This window comes from Tenrec ecaudatus, chromosome 8 (assembly GCF_050624435.1).
Source record: "Tenrec ecaudatus isolate mTenEca1 chromosome 8, mTenEca1.hap1, whole genome shotgun sequence".
Taxonomy (NCBI): Eukaryota; Metazoa; Chordata; class Mammalia; order Afrosoricida; family Tenrecidae; genus Tenrec; species Tenrec ecaudatus.
Genome location: NC_134537.1, coordinates 145,717,613 through 145,740,970, shown reverse-complemented (window position 1 = coordinate 145,740,970; position 23,358 = coordinate 145,717,613). Strand labels below are relative to the sequence as shown.

General features: G+C 45.6%; 1 protein-coding gene across 6 annotated transcripts in view; it reads right to left on the bottom strand.

Moving 5' to 3' along the window:
* The window catches only part of ITSN2 (intersectin 2), a 173,583-nt gene that overhangs the window by 19,462 nt on the left and 130,763 nt on the right, over positions 1–23,358 (bottom strand). For 5 of the 6 annotated variants that reach the window (XM_075557041.1, XM_075557040.1, XM_075557039.1 and 2 more), the window contains 4 exons: positions 22,063–22,108; positions 21,847–21,968; positions 19,055–19,151; positions 18,591–18,782 (listed from right to left, as the gene is read on the bottom strand). In XM_075557041.1, coding sequence (XP_075413156.1) covers positions 18,591–18,782; positions 19,055–19,151; positions 21,847–21,968; positions 22,063–22,108 — 457 coding nt within the window. Of the gene's footprint in view, positions 1–11,895; positions 15,042–18,590; positions 18,783–19,054; positions 19,152–21,846; positions 21,969–22,062; positions 22,109–23,358 lie in introns of those variants that run through there. The other variant, XM_075557042.1, reaches the window with a different exon arrangement.

Here is a 23,358-nt window from a genome sequence, read left to right as displayed (position 1 = left end):
CGTCCATGCCGACTCACAGCGACCGAGAGGACAGGGCTGAAGTCACCCTGAGTTCCCCAGACTGTAATTCTGTACAGGAGGAGAAGCCCGCTTGCTTCCCTGCGAGTGGCTGGTGGTTTCCAATTGCCATCTTTTGGGATCCCAGCCCACTGAGTAACCATTTTGCCAAGTGTGAGTGTTTGCAAGAGTAGATGTATTTGTATAGATGCGTTATCTTTTGTTGCAGACTGGTGTGTGGTGTGGGTGTGTGTGTGTGTGTGTGTTTGCAAGAGTAGATTTATTTGTATAGATGCGTTATCTTTTGTTGCAGACTGGGGTGTGTGTGTGTGTGTGTGTGTGTGTGGTTGCAAGAGTAGATTTATTTGTATAGATGTGTTATCTTTTGTTGCCGACTGGTGTGTATGTGTGTGTGTGTGTGTGTGGTTGCAAGAGTAGATTTATTTGTAGAGATGCGTTATCTTTTGTTGCAAACGTACCCGTGAGTGTGGTGGGCATACAGAGGGCTATGTCACGAGAACATCTTAGACACAAGACCACCTGGAGGGAACGAGTCGCTGGGTCTAGGGGCTCAGGACCAGTCTTAGGGGACACCAAGGTCGGCTGGCATAACGTGATTCACAAAGACCACGTCCTGCATCTTAAGTTGGTGAGTGGTATTGGGGGTCATAAAGCTCGTGCGCAGCCATCTAAGGCGCAACTGTTGGTCTCTCCCACCCGGAGGGAAGAAGAGTGAAGAGAATCGTACGGCGCTTATAAGCCATGATCTGTGTATCAATGGACCAGGCAAGCGTCAGTCTCCACAAGCCTGAGACCAGAAGAACTCGATGGGGCTGGACTACTACTATCAACTGATCAAAAGGGTCCCCTGAGAAGGTCCTACCTAGAGAGGGGGCGACACTGGAACTGGTTGAAGAACGCAGACCACTGGTTGGAAAGAGACGTGTGGACTCCCGCCGACAGCATGGCCCTTACCAGTTAGGTCTGGAGCGGAACTCACCTCTGTATGAAGATCGTCAACCATTTAAGATGCAAACGGTAGCATTTACCCCAGAAGCACGTTTGGAAGATTAGGAAGGGAAGGGTGGAAGGAAGCAGGAGACACAGGCGGGTCCCCTGAGGGGACTGCATTGATGAGCTGACTCAGAGTATGTGTCAATTTCCACTGAGGGGACTGCATTGATGAGCTGACTCAGAGTATGTGTCAATTTCCACTGAGGGGACTGCATTGATGAGCTGACTCAGAGTATGTGTCAGCTGTTGAATGTGAAACTCTGACCTACATCATCTGCACCTCTGTACACCTTCACCTAATGCACCATAGAAAGTTTTTAAAAATCTGTATAATGCCATGAACAATTCACTGACAAGATATATAATTCAGATCTTTAGGTTCTAAGAAAAATTAAAAGTGTAAGATAAAAACTGACAGAACTAGCAAAATGGGGGCAAAAAACTACATGAGACTTCTATAATCATAGCCATAAATTGTAATATAACTTTCAATGGAAATGAGTAGATGTATAAAAGATTTAAACACTAGAAATAAATTTAATTACATGATCATATATACAATAGAATACATATAAAAAAAATTATTCTCTTTAAAGACCCACAGCACACTTTCAAAAGCTGATCACTTACAAGTCTACAGTACCAACTCCAACGGATATCAAAAAGAATATTATAATGTGGGAAAATGATTGACTATGGCTGGGTAATTATACATACATGTTTCTCAGCTGTCTGACTTTAGTTTAAAGGTAGCTTCCTTTATAAGCAGGAAACACAAAGCAAAACCCACTGCCAGCCCGTCCATTCTGACTCACAGCGACCCTACAGGACAGAGGGGCACGGCCTTTCTGGGTTTCAGAGGCTGTAAATTTTACTGGCGCTGACAGCCTCATCTTTCTCTCACAGAGCTGTTGGGGGGTTCAAACGGCTGACCTTGTGGTTAGCAGCCCAACATGTAACCACTACAGCACCAGGGCTAGCTGGCCTGTTTTACTTGATCTCCACTTCACGGGGCACTCCTTGTCCAGCCTTCTTGGATGGTTCTTCCTTAACTTCCCAGACTCCACGTGGAAGTACTCCTCAGAACATCTCTCTAGTCTCACAGTTTGGTGGCTCTAAATATCATGTATGGACTGATAAACTCCCACAGGGAGACGCCAGCCTGAATACCTCTTCTGAATTCCTTCAGATTTGTGATTGCCCACTCGGCAGTTCCACTCCCAAGTCTAAAAGGCATGTCAAGGTTAACACCTAGGACCAAACTCCTAAACCGTCCCTCCCCGCCGCCCCGCTGCACCTGCACTGTCCACCCTTCCTGCTAACAGCCCTGAGCCGGCCTCTCTGGCGGCTCCGGCCCAGCTCCTCGTAACCTTTCTTCTTTTCGTAGCCTGCACGCAATTCTCCTGACGCATCCTACTGAGACGACGTCATTGTTTACGAGTGGATTTTGCTCATCTCAAGCGCCTCCGTTTCAAATGTCCCGTGGGGAGAAGGCAGGAATTCTCGTCCGTGTCATAACCTGCCGCATCCCCCGGGGCCCGACCCATGAAACATGCTCCGGTGAACTCAGGGCTGCAGGAAATGGGACCTGAAAATGGAGGTGCCGGGAGACTATGTGAGGACTCCCTGACAAAGAGGTTCTTCCTGGGAAGCAGGTGGGACGGGAAGGGGAGAGAAGGGGAGACCGTGGCTAGCTCTCAGGCCAGGCGTTCCCTGAGGAGGAAACCTCCCGCATTTGTCCAATACAGCAGCTGTGAATAACCACTATGAAGCCCAGCGCCCACCACGCTCGGGACGCTGCTCTGCACGGCAGTCCCAGCAAGCCCAGGAAGAAGAAGAAGGGGACAAGAACGGTGAGGGGAGAGACGGGGAGGATCCCAAAAGGAGCACCGAAGGCAATCTGTGAGGCTTACACACCAAGAGGGCCTGTCCAGTGATGTCGAGAAGTCCAGGAAAGCCCTCGCCCTCCAGAGCAGCACAACCTCCGGAACAAGGCTGGCCTCTGTGTCCTGAATTAAACAGGCCGAGAGCTGCACAGTGGCTCTCAGGCTCCCTGTCGCCTGGCTCGGTGAGGAGACCAGAGCTGCACAACAAATCCAGATGACTCCATTGAGTCAAGGGCTGCCTTTGCCACTTTAGTTTGGTCAGGGCGTTGGGAGACTACCGGATGTTGTATTTTGTACAAGAATACTCCTGGCATTCAGTTGGCAAATATGGATTATCAAGTATGCTGCCGGCACCCGGCTTCCAACGTAAAGTTACAGAATTCATCATCATTGTATTACTTTGGGGAGTTTCATTCCGAAACAATTTGGTAAATATTCGTGTCAGGTTGGTGCCTGTCAAGCACACCGTCTGGTGCTGAGTTGCCAATGTCAACACACATGGAAGATGCTCCCGGGTGTTTTCAGTGGAAGCCAAAATGTTTGGTTATCAGAAGGCAGAAGGTTTCCAAGAGCAGCTCAGTGGACAAGGGCGAATGGATTCCAAAAAAATGCTACTGGTTTATTTCTGAGTCTAGAGAAAAGGTCAGAGGCCTAAAGGACAGCAAAGCCCTCCCTGTGGTAGACAAAAGTACTGCCTTCTTAAGATTAGAAGCAGCTAACACTGCAGGCGAGTGCTTGCGGCACCGATTAACTGGCGGAGTTAAGCGCTCGTTGCAATGGGGAGTGTTAGGGAGCGATGTCGAGTACCAGAAGTTTCCATTCACTGGAAACAGACTTCTAAACCTAACAAGGCCTGATCCCAACACGTGCACAGTGCCTCCCCGTCCGCCCAATAACGGACACCAGCGCGAGGGCCAGGCCGGAAAGCACCGCTCCCACATCACACAGACTTATTAAACCCAACGTAGCAAATGTCATTGCTTCTCCGTGAAGTTCACGGGTGCATGGCACGCTCTTTGAACTCCGCTCTCCCATGGACTTTGTGAAGCCCCCCCCCCCCCCCAGTCTCGGTCAGCTAGGTCTAGCCCCTTCCGAAGGTGCCATTTCCATCTGAGATTTCTACGCTCTTCAGTTGACACCACGTCACATGGCAGGCAGCCGGGGCGGGGACCCGAATCACGTTCCTTGATTAGTCTGGTGGGGCGGCACGGGGCCCTCAGGGGCTGGGTCAGGTTTGCTGGGGGAAATTCTCCTGAACAGTCCTCGCGAGCTCCGAAGAAGGCGCGGGTGTGCTGTGAGGGGGAAATTCCCCAGGACAGACCACTGCCCTGGCTTTTGCTCACCCAGGTGTTTTCCTCTCTTTCTTTTTGTTAAACTATTTTCATAAGCCCCTGTGATCGCCCTGTGTCGTCCGAGAAAATCAAACAAGACGACCTTTGGACTTATCACCTTCTGAGCTGACCGCCCTGCTGGGAACCACCCTGGCCCGGCTGGAATCGCTGTATTAGAAGGCACTCTTGCGCGCTCAGGGAAGGGTTCCTGGGGGAACTTGTCTCACGCTATGGACTGACAGTTGTGTTTGGGGGAAAAAACCCTGGTAAGAGTCAGCTGAAACCTTAATAGCCATACTTTGTAGCAATACATAGCAGCAGTGCTTTTTATCATGGCCTACGATGTGGAAGGAGTGCCAGAGGCACTACTGGGTAAGTGTGGGGCTGCTAACCGCAAGGTTGGCAGTTCAACCCCATCCATGGCTTTGCAGGAGAAAGGAGAGGCCATCTGCTCCGTAGACACCCTCTGCAAGGCGGCTGTGAGTCCGAATGGAGGCGATGGCAGTGGGGTTTTGTCTTTTTTGTATTCATCTGTGTAGCAAATCTGAAAATTGCTGGTTAAGTGACTTACCATGGAATTTAGAGCTACCAAATCCCTAAATCAATGTCTCTTCATTCAGTCTTACACACTGAAATGCCAGGCCATTTTAAATGGTGCTTACACTGTAATCCTACTTGAGGCAAAATAGTAAAGACAGCCTGTCTAAAGCTGGCCTGGGACTATGCCTGCTGAGCTGCATTCTAGAGGGGTAAAGGGCTCTAAGATGCGCGCTCGGCATGCTAAGCTGATCAGAGGCACGGAAAAAGCCAACAAGCCCACATCGTCCTCTAAGCCCCCGACGACTACATGCCCGCAGTGGCGCTTCGGATGCACATACCGTTAGCAGCCATATCTAACAGCAGTTAGACACAGTGCCCGTTCCACGTGCAACACTCCTGAGGCAACAGAGGTCTCGTCGTCACTACATAACCTGCCTGCTACACCTCAAGTCTCCCCAGGGCTAAGATGACAGAGCCCACATCTTCACTGTGTCCGTGACGGCATCATCACTGGACACTTGGCCCCAACCTGCTGCACTAGAAACGCACCAAGCTCACGGCCATCGAGTCCATCCTGACTCACGGCGACCTCACAGGACAGGGGAGAGCTGCCCCTGTGGGCTATGAAAAGCACACTTTCTACTCTTTATGGGAGTAGAAAATCTTGTCTCTCTCCCAAGGAGTGGCTGGCGGTTTCGAACTGCTGATCTCATGGTTAGCAGTCTAATGCACAATCACTAACTTGCCAGTACTGCCTGAGTGGGACAAGAGGTCTGGTGTTGCACTGGGCTGCTCATCGCAGGGTCAGTGATTCACACTTACTAGCCACTCCCTGGGAGAAAGAGGAGGCTGTCCGCTCCTTGAAAGACGTGCCGCGGGAGAGACCCTAAGGAGTAGTTCTACTCTGTCCGAAGGGGTCAGCAGGAGTCAGAATCGAGGTGGCCACTGTGGGTCTGGTTTTTGTTTGCCTGACTCTGCCTTCATCGGGCTAAAAGATGACAACGGTGGCCCAGAGACCACAGACACAGTTCCACCCAGCACCTGGAGAAGTCACTTCACCTGGCCTGTCTGCATACTATCTTCTCATTTGGAATGCTGACTGCTCTGCTTCTGGGGCCGGGATACCAGCAGCTCCACTAACGAAGAGGGTCACGGAGGGCTGCTAAGAGCATGCGCTCTGGAGCCAGGTGTGGACTTGAGTCCCAATGCCACCACGCACTCACGTGAATGCCCAGCACACAAAATGCTCAGTACGATGCCTGGTACACGGCAGCTGTCATTTCTAGAAGCTGCTGTTGGACACTGAGCTTGCGCTGCCCTTAGGTTGACTCCGACTCACAGTAAACTTATAGACAAAGTAGAACTAACTGCCTCATAGGGTTTTCCAATCTGCAGACACCGATATAGAAACAGAGCGGCAGGTAGGTTCAAACCATCAACCTTTTGGTTGGCAGTGGAGTGCCTTCTCTGTTGCACCACGGCAGCTCTATTGTCTATGAATGGGGAAGGAGGGGGATACAGCAGGCTGTTCAGTAACACCAAGGACAAACACACGTGCACAGACAACCCCTTCTACTCCCAGGCTGCACTGCGATGATTCGTGGACCGCACGGAACAGACAAGGTAGGTACTGCTACCCTCACTCTACAGATGAGGCTGAGCACCAGGCGTGAGCTGATGGAACCACGACACCAAGCAGCTCTCCTGCGACCCTTCCTACCGCCAGCCGGAATCTCCTGGAAAAAAGACAAAGTGCTTTCTCCGTCTGACCACAGCACGGACCCGTCTCTTTTGAAGCCCATTTCTCGTCATGGGTCCTTGTTGAAAACCAAGTTTCAAGAGTGAATCTGAAGACAAAAAACCCAATTCAAATATGGGCAAAGACTTTGGACAGATACCGAGGCCCAACAAGCACCGGGGAAGATCCTCACCATCATCAGTCCTCAGGGGAGCGTCCATGAAAACCACAATGGGGAAAAAGAAAACCATAATGGGAGGCCACTTGACCCCCACTACAGTGGTCACAACCGAAAGCAACCACCGCAGAACTCACAACAAAACAGACAAGAACACGTTGCAGAGGATGGTGGAGAAATCAGAACCCTTGTGCATTGTGGGTCAGAATGTAAAACGGTGCAGCCACTTTGGAAAACAGTTCGTCACCAAGTGAGACACAGAATTACCCCATGCCCCAGGAATCCCAGTCCTGCGTATTTGTACCCAAGAACAACACCACACGCCCCCATGAAACTTGCTCAGGAATACTGGTAGCAGCCTCATTCCTACTCGCCCCAAAGACAGAAACCACCCAAACGCCCACCAACGTGGTTGGGCCTTCCAACGAGTTCTTTTTCGGCCAAACAATGAAGCATTGATACAAGCTACAACACGAATGTCCCTTGGAAACCTTATCCAAGTGAAGTCATCCAATGACAAAAGATCTCATGTTATATGAACTCTTCAGCATGGGCAAACATATGGAGGCAGAAAGTAGGGTGGGGTTGATTGGGGGGTGGGTCGGGAGGGTGGAGCTCAGGGAAGTCAGGTTGAGGATAGAAGGGGATTTGCTTTTGTGAGGTAGAAACCAAGAGCTTGAGGTTTTGGATGCACATGTTTGTGGATATACTTGAAAATACTGAATGTTAAATACTCCAGACCCTCTTCCGGGGTCTATGCATGTTATCAGGCTCCTCTGGTGGCACAGGGTGTTAAGTATTGGTCCACTGATGCAAACCCACCAGCTACTCCACAGGAGACAGATGGCCCTATAGGATCGGACTGGACTCACCAGCAGTGTGTGGGTGAAGAGGTCATGGCGTCCCAATATTTTGTGCCCAAGTTAGGATATCTGGGACCAGCCATGTTCAACTTCATTTAAATGGGTGATATGTCTGGGATGTCAATTACATCCCAATGGCCAACCCATCTGCAACAGAAACAAAAGCAAACCCAACCCCCAAAACCCACCAAGACAGTTGCTTCCTTCTGGATCCGATTCCTATCTTTCTTATCCTCATCTTCTACATTCTGTTCTGCCGCAGTAATCTCCTGCGTCTTCGCTTACAGAGAGAAAATGACGTGTAGCCGGATTTCCTCTCTTCGCACTGCAAGGCGTTGCGGCTGCGTCAGCAGGTAGTTGCTCTGTTTTTGTGTGGGAAGGGGGCACTATTCGGACACTAGTGTGGTGGTAAAGCGTAGACTTTAGAGCCGGGCCACTTGAGGTGGACCCTCACTCTATGAACCAGCTGTGTAACGTTCAGCCAGTACACCACATTTTAATGTCTAGATGAAAAGAATCAGAAGACGATACAAGGAGGCTTCAAAGAACTCCATTCCCACCCACCCCGACTTCCTCCCACAAACTTTTTGCAGGCTCCTCAAACACACAAGGCCTTTGCCCTACGTACTGTGTACACAGCACTTAATAAACCCGAGGCGCTGTTATCGCCTCTAATAGTCAATGGCTCCGCGGCTCCCGAGTCATTTTCCCTTTGGAAGCTTTGGCATCGCCTGCCTCTTAACTTGATGGACTTTTTTTTTATTTAAAGGAAGCATTTTTCTAGAGTCAAGGCCAAGCAGGCAGGCTTTTACAATTTCCTTATTTAATTAAAGACCAATGCAGTGGTTCTCAACCTTCCTAATGCCATGACCCTTTAATACAGTTACTCATGATGTGGTGACCCCTCCCCAACCATACAACTATTTTTGTTGGTACTTCAGCACTGTTGTTTTTCTCTTGTTATGAATCGGTGACCCGTGAAAGGGGTCCTTCACTGGTCCAATGGTTTCTCCATTGCTGAACCAGTTCCCGGAGTTGCTCTTGTCTCCTCCCGTGTCTATCATGAAATGCTGGAGGCACCAATATGGGGCCGGAGCGTGGCCCACGTTTGGTCAAGTCACTCAGGAGGGGATATGCATCCCTCACAGGCACACGTTCTGCAAAGTGTCTTTGTGCTACAGCCAAAGCGCTGAGGTAGGGAAGGCCAGAGAGTGAGGGGACAGGTCTCTTTTGACGGAGCCAAAGGGAAGATGATGGAGGAAGAAGCCAAGGTACAATGGGGACTTAGGGAACCAGTCACACCTGCTTTGAACCCAGTGCTGGCTGTTCCCCAGAACAGGACCGTCTCTATTGCTTCATAAACCTCTTCGGGTTTCTTGCTATGAAAAGCACAGTAAGAAGTCATTTCCCCAATTATGAGGGTCAAGTTGGGAGCAGAGCCTTCAGCTCAGCCTTCAGGGCAGCCCTTGCCAGTGCCCACAGGGCACCCCAGATACTTTCTGGGGCCTCAACAAATTATGCAACCACAGTATTTTGTGCAATGTTAGCCTATTTGTGGTCACTTGTGTTCAGCCACGCACCTGTTTTACAAAACTCCACAGCAATAGCTGTCTCCTTCCTCAGTTCTTCCCTGGAGCGGCCTTTCCCCCAGCTCGTCCCATGTAAAAGAGCCCCTCCACATCCTCAAACTCTTCAGAGTACGACCTCACATTCCTCCAGCTGAAACCAGGCTTTCCCCAGAAAGGCAGCTCACTCCCCTTTCAGACCGACATACCGGCTATGGAGGGGGTGGAAGGGGCACAGGCAAGGGGTTGGTGTCCTTTTAGTTTCCCATGGAGCTTCAGGCCGTGACTCCTCTACTGTCTCAAAGACCTGTCCTGCCCCCGGCATCCGCCCACCCCACCCCTTCCCGCCCTCAAGGTTGTTTTGATCAACCCATCCCACCACCTACCCTTCATTGCTATTATCTTCTGACCTCCATCATCCAAGTGCCCCTCCCCTCTCTCCTGAAGCCCAGGGATTTGACCCTTCTCTAACAACTCTCAGGGCCATCGCGGTATCTTACTATTACCCAAATCTCCAAATTTGATGACTTAAACTTCAGTATGATTCTTTTTGACGGCCATGGGCATTTCTCAAAATCTCATAATTACCGGTGTATGGGATTAATCCCCTTGCCTCACTAGAAGCTCTCAAGGATTCTCTTTACAACCGCTATCCATCAGCCAGAGTGGGCATTCACTGATCATTCTGGGGTCTCGGTCTCGGTCTCTCTCTCTCTCTCTCTCTCTCTCGGGTGCCTTGATAGCACAGTAGGTTATGCACGGATAACCACAAAGTCAGCAGTTTGAACCAACCAGCTCTCCTGTAAATTGTGAGGATGGCCTAGGACCTGGGAGTGTTAAATTCTATGTACCGAATATAGTAGAGTATAAGCTGACTCTAGTATCAGTCGAGGCACCTAATTTTACCCCCCATACTGCATTAAAAATGTGCTGAAAAACTCGGCTTATACACGAGTATATACAGTAGATAGGTTGCTAGGAGGTGGGACTGACTCAGGCCACCTAACAACACACATCCTGTAACACTTCACATTTCCAGAAAGCTTCAGTAGCAACGCCATGGCGGTGAGCTTGGCTCCCAAGATAGAATCACCCCACTTTTCTCCTAGATCCTTCTGCTCCCTGTTTCCATAGGTTTGTGATTCGATCCCGATATTCCCATTCTACCTTCTAAGTAATCCTCATCTGCTTTCATTGCCTACCAGCCACCGACATGTGTACTCTTCCACCTGTGGACAGTCACCTGAAGCTGTATAACTTGATAATTTCCATCTGCGGGCTCTATAGGTACTCCGTACGTTCTAGGCAAAACCAAACTCACCTTTTCCCCACATCTCTTACTCTCTTCTTCAATGGATGGCACTATTAATCCAGCCTTCACCTGGATGCACACCTGAGAATCAAGCAGATCCTTCCACTTGTCCTCACATCCCATCAATCCCCCTCTCAAGCTTCCTTAACATAGTTGCGTCACTCCTGTCTCCACATTGGCTACATATGCAGAATCACCTTTGACATATCCCTAGAGCGCCCTTCGGACCACTTTTATTAGGGGACCAACGAAAACCGCACTGCCATCGAGTCCTCCCTATAGGAAAGGGTAGAAATGGCCCTGAGGGTCATTGAAATTGTAACTCTTTATGGGAGTAGAAAGCCTCACTTTACTCCTGAGAGGTGGCTAGTGGTTTGAACTGCTGACCTGGCAGTTAGCAGTCCAATGAATAACCGCAATGTCACTTCAATCATTTTTAAATCTTCCCAGGAAACTGCAATGTCTCACCATCTTCACTCTTCCTGGCTCTGCACTTCCAGTGAAGTAATCCTGAACTATTTTAAATCAATCATATTCCATCTTCACCCCCCACAACTGCACATGTGCACATGCTCCCCGCCCCCGTTGTCTTGTCCTCTGGTCTCCACCATCTATATGCCCCATTCTGGCCTATTCTTATCCCGTGGACCTGCTAGGAGCCTCCTGCAGAAGTCTTCTCTAATTTGTCCAATGAGAGTAGCATCTTCTTGGTGCTCAGTGCATCTCTACCACTGTGTTTAGCATGTACCTGCTCATGGGCCAGATCGTCTCACCTGGTAGTAGGCTACTAGGGGCCAACACGAGCTGATTATCACTCATTTCTGTGCCCCCAGAACCTAGCACTCTGAATGACATTGTGGAAACGCACAATACATGTTAGTTGTGGATGACTTTCCAGAAACCAGGAAAGGCTTTTTGGAAAGAGGTTGTTTATACGAGGTCTTGGTAGATGAGTTGGGTTTTGATCCACAGTTTGATTACTTAGTTTGATTTTGAACATCAATTTGAGTACTTGTATATAATAAATATTCCACTTAACTCTGGTGCCCCCAAGCATTCACTGTAGCTTCTTCTCCACTCTTTATTTTGTACATACTCTATGTCTCCAGGGAAGGTGAATTTCTCTGTTTCCCCCGCTAGGTCCTTAAGAGGAAACTGGAGCAAAAATTGTACAACATTATGTTTTCCTTTAGTTTTTGTGAGTCATAATATATTACAATAGAAATTTCTTTCACTTTTGAGATACATGTGATTAATTTGAATCAAATGATCTCAATCTTAACCACTTAAAGCTCTCTTTGCCCCTACAAACTTAAACCAATTTGCTGGCTTCCACCCAGAGACTAGGGCTAAGGAAAAGTAAAAATTCAAAGACAATCAATTCCAACTACGAATAGGCCATTACAAAGGTCCCGAAGGGTGCCTCAAAAGAAACACACAGTACAAATCAAGTAGTTTTGTGTCCTTTTAATACACACATTTGCATAGTTATATTACAATTCTGTAAAAATAAAAACAAATGAACTCATGCCAAGCGTGCCCAGCATTAGCACAATCTCAATACTTTTAAAACCAGTTTTCAAGACACAGAAAATAAAATTTAAGGCAAAAGCAGCACTTTGCAACAATTTAATAATTTATTACATTACAGTAACGTCACAGCAGGCACCCAACAATGCCATTTCAGCAAGAGCCTCTCGGCATTTCCATTATAGCTCTATGTACAAGAATGTGCAGCTCCATAAAATTCACTCGAAGAAAACTTGGCAAACAAAGCTTTGGATGGGAATTGGCATGTCTCTCTCTACATTTCCTTTTCCTGGTTTCTTTATTTTACACTATCAGGCTTCGTATTGTATCTTAAGACATTAAGATAGCAGATTTTTAATTGTACTGATTTAAAATGATTTTTTAAAAGATAAAGCTTTAGAGAAACCATACGATAGGGCTTATTTAACATTAAAATGTCAGATTCTCTGAAAATCTGCTTTGATTTTAGAATGAGTTTTTTTCATTGCTGGAAAATCACCAGGTTTCATCACGTGTTTTAAAATCACATAAGCAGTTTTGAATCCGTATTTCGATGCTTTGGCTCTGACAGGGTTCAGATTTAATCACTTGTGCTCCCATTTTAAAATTCTATGCCCCTAATAGACTCCTTTCCTCTCGTATCGCTTGCTAGGCAAACTTAAAAGCGTCTCTCACACTGTGAGAAGAGAACAGAGAATGGGACTGGAATATGAGGTACTGCGGAGAGTTGCATGCACTTTAGGAAGGGTGGAGGCTATTATTCTACGTCACAGTTTCATTTTTAGCTTTCTCTCAAATATATGACGTAACACCTACACCAACATTGCGCATTAACTATATGCTGGTATGTGATCTAATTCTTAGATAGGTGATGAACGTGGTGTCTTCAAATTAATAATGGATGCTAAATTCGATCATCTACATTTACCAGTGTATTGATTCCAGACATTTAAATTACTTTTGCAATAATCAGTGTATTAGGTAAATTGAAAATTAGACAGGAAAAAATGTTATGCCAAACCATGTGGCTAAATAACAGTGGTTTGCCTTCTTATCTTGGGGGCTTTAAATGGATTTAGAGAAACTGCCATGAACCCGAACTTCAGTAAAGGGTGAAAATGCAGAAAGTTCAGAAAATATGAGGAGGCAAGACGAGGTAACCTCAAAGTTTGAAGGGTCAGCTGAACTCAGCAAGACCTAATCTTAGTATGGCCCTCCTTTGAAGATTGCAGGCAAGTCCATTATTCCACCTATAAAATGATTTTATTTCTTCCCTTTTGATGTCGTATTTTATAAAAGTATCGTGATGATGCCAAGTGCTAGAGATTGAGGTGGTCCAGTAACTAGCAACTCGCACTCCAGGCAGCACACGTGCATCCTAACAATGGGAGGGGTTCTGGGGCACAGACGTTTGAACTCTGCGATGTGATGTTTTAACTAAGTGTCGTAAAGTTATGATTTGGGCAAAGTATGGCTGAGATAACAATCCATTCAAAACATATAGACACGTTAACATAAATATTGCACAACTCCGCCTCTAACAAAATCTTGGAGGCCTCAAAGCCGACTTTCCTTTCCTTGAAGAACTCTGTGAGGAACTAAGACTCTGATTGTATGCACACTTTTTCCTGATAATACTTCGACATTCGTAAACAGTAGATTGCACCGCGTTTGTAAACATTTTAAATTGCATAAGCTTCTCATTGATTTTCAAATCTAGTTTAATACTGTCGACGAAAATTCCACTTCTGTTTCAGCTAAGTACACACACATTTATTCATTTATAAATAGCCATGAGTATTATCTTTAATGTGGTTTCCATTGAAGGAAAAGAAACAAAATCCTATGCCAGACTAGCCAATGTGCCTGAAGCCCACATCTGAGCCAGAACTCCCTGGTGGGAAAGTCAATCTTCTTGCCTAAGGAGGCTGATGGCAGAGAGGAATGCCTGCCTCCACGGCATCTCTCTCCTTGGCTACAGGTCACTCTTGGCTAGTCCGTAGGCCTGCGCCAGGGGTATCTGAACTCTGCAGGGATTCCTCATGATCTTTACTGAATACTAAATACAGGAACATCAAGCAATGCCCTTTGTTACCTGGGGCATATGCTACCTGATTCAAATATACACTAGATAACAAGCATTCTGATTTTACAATGTATTGTTGAAATAAATGTCCCAAGCCAAGGAAGCTTTTACAGTTCATCACCAATCCTGGGAGCTTCTCCGTCCTCAAAATAGCACCCTGCGTTTGGTCGTCAGGGAAGAATCGTCAGCTAACGGCCCATGCTGCATCAGGCTTATACACTGAGCTCCAGAGGGGACGGGCCCAGTACAGTGCAGACCCCGGGACCCTCAAGGGGCCTGCACAGCCCGTTGGTCACAGCTTGGCCAGGGCAACCCGCCTGCTTTTCTGTGAGGTAAGGACAGCTCCCGAGAGACGTTAGTGCTCTCACCCTCTGAACACAGAAAGGAGAGGAAAGACTATGTCCAGTTCCTGCCTTGCAGACACCGAACCCTGGGGCGCACAGCGGCACATCAGAAAGCGATCTACTAACTATGCGGACTTGATTCGGGGCAGAGCACACAGTGAGCCGGCGGCCAGCTCACTGTGACTGGAATTACATCAAACATAATAGCAACACATCAGCACATTGTCTGTGACTCTGTAATGGGATACATATGGCAACAGCATCCGAGAAGCACAGCAGCCCGTTCCAAACCGGCGAGAACAGTGTGTGCAAATAGTGGGTCTTTGTGTGTTTGAGCTCCCACCACGTGAGGGCAAACTCAATATGCATGCTAATGACCTACAATTACCAAAGAAAAAGGAGAAGAATGCTACAAGATGCCAGAGTGAACAGCAGGGAAAGCCACACAAAGACCCACTATCCTTTCACTTGTTACAAGTAAATTTTAACTGTGAACCATAAACACCAGGCGAGAATCCCAAGTGGCTCTCACACCGACGAGTAAATGGATTGTGTAGGAGATATTGGATCAGGGCTGGCTGCCCTGCCTCCACGCTAGAGTCAAACTTGGATAGTGGGTCTCTGGGGTGCTTTCACACTGGAAGACAACATTGGGTCCTAAAAAAAGAAAAATGAGGAATAAAATGAACATAATGCAAATTAAGTAGGTGAGAATAAAATTTGACTAGTAACAACATGCAATAAGGACTTATTAAAGGCTAGAGAGCAACATCAGCTAAGGAAATTTGGTCTATTAATATTTGGTCTAAGAATACAGTAATATGAAAATAATACTTAAAGGGCCAAAGAACCACAAGTGATCATTTTAAATGTATGCAGCTTTCACTGACTTATTAAGTCTACAAACCACCGACTCATTTCTACAGCTCTAGAAAGGTATAAAAAAAGATCTCAAATCAATTCTTTGACTTGAGGCTTATGCAATTTCTCAACAAAAACTGGTGTTAAAGTTAAAAATCCATATACATTTAGTCTGAATTGATTGCATAGTTACTGATACAATTACAGTCTTTTTTGCATAAAACACACCCACATATACTATGCACCTAGTGCTCACAAGAAACTGATACACTATGGGATTATGCTGCTTACAAAAAATATTACAAAAATTATAATATGCCTATTACTTGTGTAAAAATAGGGTAACTATCCTTTTGTATTTCATTTTCTTTGAAAGTAACCACAACTCTTCAAATTTCTGAGGAGCAATTATTTTAAGTCAAATTAAAGGAAAACAAAACAGTACTTCTTGCCTTCACAGGTGATTTAAACCGCTTTACATCAACCATAAACTTTCTCAGAGAAGTCGGGGGGTTGGGATTGTACAAAAATTCATGAAAAAGGGGGACTGAAAGATCATGGAATTCTTCCACAAACTTTCTGAAGGCTCCTCATCTTTAAAAACTGTTCTCAGAATTATAAAATGGAGAGACCTTTAATTCCAGGATGTTTTACACACGTTCATTATTTAGACAAGGGTTTGTCCAGATGATCAAATTAGTAAAATACAACCCCCCAGCAATAGAAACAAAGTCATAAGTAATTTTTTGGTAATAGTTTTACAATTTTGAAGCTGCGGACTAGAGAAATAACCTCCTGAGCATTCTATCTCCCTAGCCCACGTTTTGAAATACACTGACGCAAACAATCAGCTCCTTCCTACTACATTCTTGTCAAGCCAATCCCCAACTCTAGCCTCTCTGGCAAACTGTTCCAATTTATCCTTCATGTGTCAGTTCCAATGTTCTCTGTGACGGCTTCCTGACTGATCTTTCCTCAGTTAGCTGTGGGCTCTTTAACCAAAATATATCTGTATCTATAGACCTCCATTATAATGACTGTTAGATTGAATCTATAGAATTTCCCCTCTTGGACTCTCAGGCTCCTTGAGCGCAGACGGTCTTTATCTTGGTGTCGCTAATGCTCAATACACAGCAGACACTCCCCGAGCGCGTAGCAAAGGAGTGAGTGCCTTCGTGCTGGGGGCTTCATCTGAAGTACACAGGCGCTGTGCTCCCCTAAGGCCACTGTGTAAGGCAGCAATGACCCAAAGAAAGACGACTTTCTCTTCTCAAAGGTTTATACTTAATGTTCCAACAGTGCTGTTTCCTTGTCTTCTTTTGGGGACGGCTTTAAACTGGTGGTCCTCTTAGAGCATGCTGTCCAATATGGTAGCCACTAACCACAAACGTCTACTTAAATCCAAGTGAATTAAAGTTACACACAATTCAGAACTGAGTTTCCTAGTCATATCAGTCACACTTCAAGTGTGCAAAAATTCCACGGGGCTAGTAACTACCGCAACTGGACAGTGTAGGCAGAGATAGTCTGTCTCACTGCAGCAAGCTCGATGGATGCTAGCACTGTCTTGCTGAGGCCCCTCATCTCGGGGGAGACAGGCTCTAACAGCACAACCCACACTGAAACTGCAGGTAAAGCATGCCGGGTCAAAGAGGAATTTCCATGGCTAATGAGTCTGGAAATAACGAAGTTGGGGAACAGCTATGTAGCCTGTGTTGTGTCTTTTAAGAATAAAAAGACATCACTCAATTAACTTTAGGGGTTGGTAGGCTATTTTCCTAGGAGACGGTTACTGTCTTGAAATAGATTTCTCCAGAACAGTGACTTTTCCATCATCCCCAGAGGGCAACCTGGTGGGGGAGGGGGTGTCCTAGAAGAGGCTGTTAAGGAAAAGGAAGTGAAGACTTCAGAGCGGGATCCTGGCTGGCCTTCCCTTTAGAAGAGCTTGTACCTGTTCCTTCTATTTCTCATTAGATAACACTTAGTTGGAGAAAAAGTATTCCATTGCTGGAAAATAAACTAATACGACATAAGGAAACCATCATTTTAGATTCTAAAAGCTATAAAAGCCAAGTGTACTGACACCCAGAATAGACTCCTGATCTCTTAGGTCTGAGAAGTACCTTCTCTCAGCTCTAACCAAGGCCCGTGAAGGATGTGTTGGGTACCTGCCAGCAATCTGATGAACTGGCAAGCCCTGGGCTAGGCCCAGCCATCAGCAGAACTTCAAATGGCTGTTCACTAGGCAGCTGTGCTGTGTGAGGTTTTCTTGCCACTTTTCTTAAACCCAGGAGACATTTTGAGGGGAATTTAAAAATCATGGACTATTAGAGTGCTCCCTCCTCTATAATGGAAACTCTAGTTGTTTAACTGTCTAGAGGGACATCTTTGCCCCAGGATTAGAACCATCTTTACAATCTCTAAAACAGAAATCCAGATGATCACTAGAAATTACACAGTACAAAGTGGATGTAACCCATCGGCACTGAGTCATTCGTGTAGCTCAGTTTTGACTGAGCTGCCCAGTTCATGCTCCCAGCAACTAGACCAAAATGACAAGCTGTATTCTTCAGATAACATCATATGAATGATAAGAAACATATAGGGTGAAGTATTTTGTTGACAGAATGAAAGACTCAAAAGGGTGGGAAGAAAGGATATCCATTTTATAAAAGTAACAAGAATCTCTAAGTACTGTTTATTCTTTAATGTATTATTGCTATATTTATCATTAAATATAAGAAAGCTAGGTAACTACCAAGAGATAATGTTATATAATAGCAAATTTTATACTTTTGAGACCTAAGCCTGTGTTTTAAAAGTAGCCAAACAGATCTTGATTTGTCTTTGCATGATATAGCTCTCAAAAAAAATCATCTCATCAAAGTTTCCAAACAAAAGGTTTAAACAGGTTATCTTCTCCTACCCAGATGATGTTTAAATATGTGGGAGATAAATGGGGAGGTTGTAAAATTAATGGCATTTTTTCTAACAGGGTGAAACAACTGTGGGTGTGTAGGTGTGTGAACAGGGTAATCACTAGCTATTTCTTGTGAGCAGACAGACGCTGGATGCCAGCGGCGGACAGAGGACTAGGGCTGCGGTGCAGGCTGCTGTCACAGCACAGACCTACCCACTGCTCACAGGAAGTGGGATAGTAAGACTGAAGCTAGGAACGAGAATTTAAAGTAAAGCTGTACAACTTTCAAATCTTGTAAAAAGTTTCTTTTGTATTTTCTTAAACATTAACATTATTTGCTATAAACTGAGTTTGGAAAGATCTCATCACGTCGCAGTAACCAATCGTCCGGGTGAGTTAGGAGTAAGTAATTTGAAAGCACTCACACTGTTGGCTTGGATCGGAGTCTGTCGTCATCTTAACATAATTTGAAGGAAAGAGGCCCGTCAGCCCGTTGGTTTCTCCTTGCCACCAGTCAGGATCATCTTTGTTCAGAACATTAATAAGTTGTCCCTTGGAGAAATTCAGCTCATCTTCGTTATTTGCCACATAGTCATACATGGCGATCACTTGACACACTGCGAGAAACAAAACAAAACATACCACCACCACAAAAACCACAAATTAACGCCATGATTCCTAGAGGGATCAGTGTTGAATCTCCCCACGGGGTTTAAATTACTTTCATGATAAATATTAAAGCGAGACTAAATGTTCCCGTTTGAACTGCTCTAGGTAAGGAGAGGCCTTTCTAAGACTTTCCAAAGAGTTTATTTAGTTCATCTGAGAAGTGGTTGAGTTTTAAACAAAACCGCCCCAAGATAGCATCCAGGTTAACCCATCTCCATACCAGGATGAAACGCAGGTGTGTCTCTTTCAGTGCTGGGACCCAGGAGTTTAACATGGCTGGCAGGAAACCATCCCTTCTGCCGCTTCTTCCCTCTGGCCTGGGGAGGTGCAAAAGGAGTGTACAATTGAAAACGGTGAGAATAATAAATACTTACTGAGATGTAAGTTAGACATTAGGAAAACCCTTGACAGGAAGACTGGGAGACTCGCTACCTGTCCAAGTGCTCTGCCACAGGCGGCTGAAGTGGGGCCTTGGGGGCCGAGCAGACCCCGTGTTCTCGAGTGTCTCACAGAGAACATGCCAGAGTCCTCGGGGTGAGCTCCAGTCAGCCAGTAAGCTGGGGCAGCCCAACCTGTAAATACCTCTGGGGGCTTTGTGGAAATCAATGAGATCAGAAATAACATGTTTGGAGAGCCAATGCCTAGAACTTGGGCTAGTCTTCAAAGCAAATCAGAAAGTGGAATTTGGGAGTTCCTCACGATGCTATGAGACCTTCCCCCACTGCTCTTTCAGAACCCCAGATTCTGATTCGGATCTGCAAGAATGAAACCATATTCCTGCTCTGTGTGACCATCGCAATATGGACCCAAGGTAGAAACACGGCCGTTGGCCTCTCATCAGTCTTTAGTCCTCAAATACTTTCTCGCTTAGATGAATCTGCTTTATGTATCAAAACACATGCAACCACTTTCTCTGCTAACGCTTCAGGTGAAATGAACGGGGCTCGTCTAAGTTGGCACCCCTTCTCCTTGTGCTGCTGTGTCAAACACCTGAGACTGTAAGGGGAAAACTGAGGGGCACAATTTCCTCAGCACACAGCCGGGACTCCAGGGCTAGGCCGAGCAGAAATCTTGCTCCTTTCACAAAGGTAACCTGAGGTGTGTGAACACACTCATGAGCACAAGTAGTGTCTTTGGAGAAAATTCTTTAAATGTACTGATAACAGCAACTCAAGTGCTGAACATGAGAAGACTAGAGAGAAACATATGACACTAAAATGTTAAGATTGCTTGCCTCTAGGTGGCATGATGCAGTCAATATAGAATTTTATGACTTTTTTTTCCCTTTTATTTATTTATTTTTTTAAATTAATTTTAACAATTTATTGGGGCTCATACAATTCTTTTCACAGTTCATATATATACATACATCAATTGTATAAAGCACATCTGTACAGTCTTTGCCCTAATCATTTTTTTCTCTTTTCTTCTTTTACATTTTATTAGGGACTCATACAACTCTTACCACAATCCATACATATACATACATCAATTGTATAAAGCACATCCATACATTCCCTGCCCCAATCATTCTCAAGGCATTTGCTCTCCACTTAAGCCCCTTGCATCAGGTCCTCTTTTTTTTCCCCTCCTCCCTCCCCATTCCCCCCTCCCTCATATGCCCTTGGTAATTTATGCATCGTTGTTTTGTCATATCTTGCCCTATCCGGAGTCTCCCTTCCCCCCTTCTCTGCTGTCCCTCTCCCAGGGAAGAGGTCACATGTGGATCCTTGTAATCAGTTCCCCCTTTCCAACCCACTCACCCTCCACTCTCCCAGCATCGCCCCTCACACCCTTGGTCCTGAAGGTATCATCCACCCTGGATTCCCTGTACCTCCAACCCTCATATGCACCAGTGTACAGCCTCTGTCCTATCCAGCCCTGCAAGGTAGAATTCGATCATGGTAGCTGGGGGGAGGAAGCATCCAGGATCCGGGGGAAAGCTGTGTTCTTCATCGATACTACCTCACACCCTAATTAACCTATCTCCTCTCCTAAACCCCTCTATGAGGGGATCTCCATTGGTCGACACTTGGGCCTTGGGTCTCCACTCTGCACTTCCCCCTTCATTTAATATGATATATATACATATATATACATACATATATACATATACACATATATACACATACATACACACACTTATATCTTTTTTTTTTTTGCATAATGCCTTGTACCTGGTCCCTTGGGCACCTCGTGATCGCACTGGCCGGTGTGCTTCTTCCATGTGGGCTTATTTGCTTCTGAGCTAGATGGCCGCTTGTTCACCTTCAAGCCTTTAAGACCCCAGACACTATCTCTTTTGATAGCCGGGCACCATCAGCTTTCTTCACCACATTTGCTTATGCACCCATTTGTCTACAGCGATCCTATCATGGAGGTGTGCAGTCAATGATATGATTTTTTGTTCTTTGATGCCTGGTAACTGATCCCTTTGGGACCACTCGCTCACTCAGGCTGGTGTGTTCTTCCATGTGGACTTTGTTGCTTCTGAGCTAGATGGCCGCTTGTTTATCTTCAAGCCTTTAAGACCCCAGTCACTATCTCTTTTGATAGCCGGGCACCATCAGCTTTCTTCACCACATTTACTTGTTCACACACTTTGGCTCCAGCCGTTGTGTCGGGAGAGTGAGCATCATAGAGTTCCAATTTAATAGAAGAAGGTATTCATGCATTGAGGGAGTGTTTGAGTAGAGGCCCAAGGTCCTTCCGCCACCTTAATACTTGACCTATAAGTATAGACACATAGATCTATTTCCCCATCCTCCTATATATATTTGCATGTACATGTCTTTGTCTAGACCTCCATGAATGCCCTTTGACTCCTAGCTCTTTCCTCCATCTCCCTTGACTTTCCTCCTGCCCTACTACCATGCTTCATCGCCACCTGGGCTAGAGTATACCTCTTCTCTAAGCAACCTTACCCTTGATCATTTCCCACCAGGAATTTTATGACTTTTTAATGAGCACACATTATTTTTACAGAGTGATAAACGTCTTAAGATTTATTACCTGTAATTCGCCCTGCCACCATCCACTTGTATTTTTCTTTAGAATTAATATTAGCTGCCCTGGTGCAAGGCTAAGTTGTTCAGAACCAGAAGCCACATATGTTGAAGTGACCTGGGCAATCTCTGAGAAGGAAATTATGAAGAAAAGCAAGTATGAATTCAAGACTATGACGAAGCAGGCATTTTCAGGTTTCTCCAGGTTAATTAGGATACATACCAGGCTTTTTGTTTGATGATCCAGATTTGCCAGCACTTCCAAAACTCTGAAAGGAAAAAAAAAATGTATTGTGCTATCATTTAACAACTCAGATGTAAAAGTACAAAGGTTCTTAGGAAGTACATGTCAAAGTCTCAGAATTTGTACTTCTTTAAATGAGGTCAAAATGGCCATTCACGTCATGCTAAGCGACCTGGTTCAGAATGCCGCATGCATGAGGAGACCTGGTCAACTCATAGAACATAATATGCACAAATGGCTGGCTCACCAGGAGTAACTCAGTTTTTTGAAACTTTCCTGAATTTAAAACATGACTCGAAACTCCAAAACAAACTCACTGCCTCTGATGCCAATTCATATCGGCGCTAGAGGAGAGAGGAGAGCTGCCCCTGTGAGTTTCTGAGACTAACTCTGAACAGAGTAAGAAGCTCCGTCTTTCTCCTTCAGAGCCGCAGGGGGTTTCAAATGGCTGATCTTGCAGTTAGCAGCACAGGGTGTCATCCCTACACCACTAGACATCAAAACAGGACTGTCTAGGCCAATACATTCCACATCGACTGAAGCCGACCCATCCGGAGCAGTCCTGGAGACCCTTCCAGGGTCTGCTTTCAGTCTATGAGATGAAGGGAATTTCATAATGATGCTCAGCTCTGCCTCTCTGACAATGTTGGCATTTCCTATAGTGGGGTAAGAGTGTTGGTGCTTCCATGAATCAGTATACTGTCACAGGACTGCACAGTCACAATTTTTAAAAGGCTAGGTTCACCTAAGAATGTTCGTGGTGAAGTAGGAACATTTTTATTAAGTCTTGATCTTCAAGTACACATTTAAAGAAATCTCTGCGACTTAATGGCACTGTTTATAAAGGGTGTCTGCTTTATACGCCATGACTGCCTGGAGAAAAATCATTTCTGTGATTAACTTGTGAGCAAAACTAGACTTTTTCAGGGAAAATTGTTACTTGAAAGACTTATAGGTTATTCAGACTTGGGATGTGATGGATATTTTCTGATAAATCAAAGAGGCAAGCTCATTACTTTAAGGAAAATGGCTGTCAGGATTAGTTGTAAGTGACAGAATTCAAGCTTTCCAAGAAAATTTAAACTCTGGAAGATTTTTATCCACTATTGGGAACTTTGGTCTTCCTTATTCAATGTCCAACTTCCACAGGCATGTGAAGTAAGTGAAAATGCCATGATCTGGGTCAAGCATACCTTAGTCATCGAAGTAACATTCTTGCTTTTCAACACTTTAAAGAGCTCCTGTGCAGAAGATTTACCTAATGGGATGGATGCA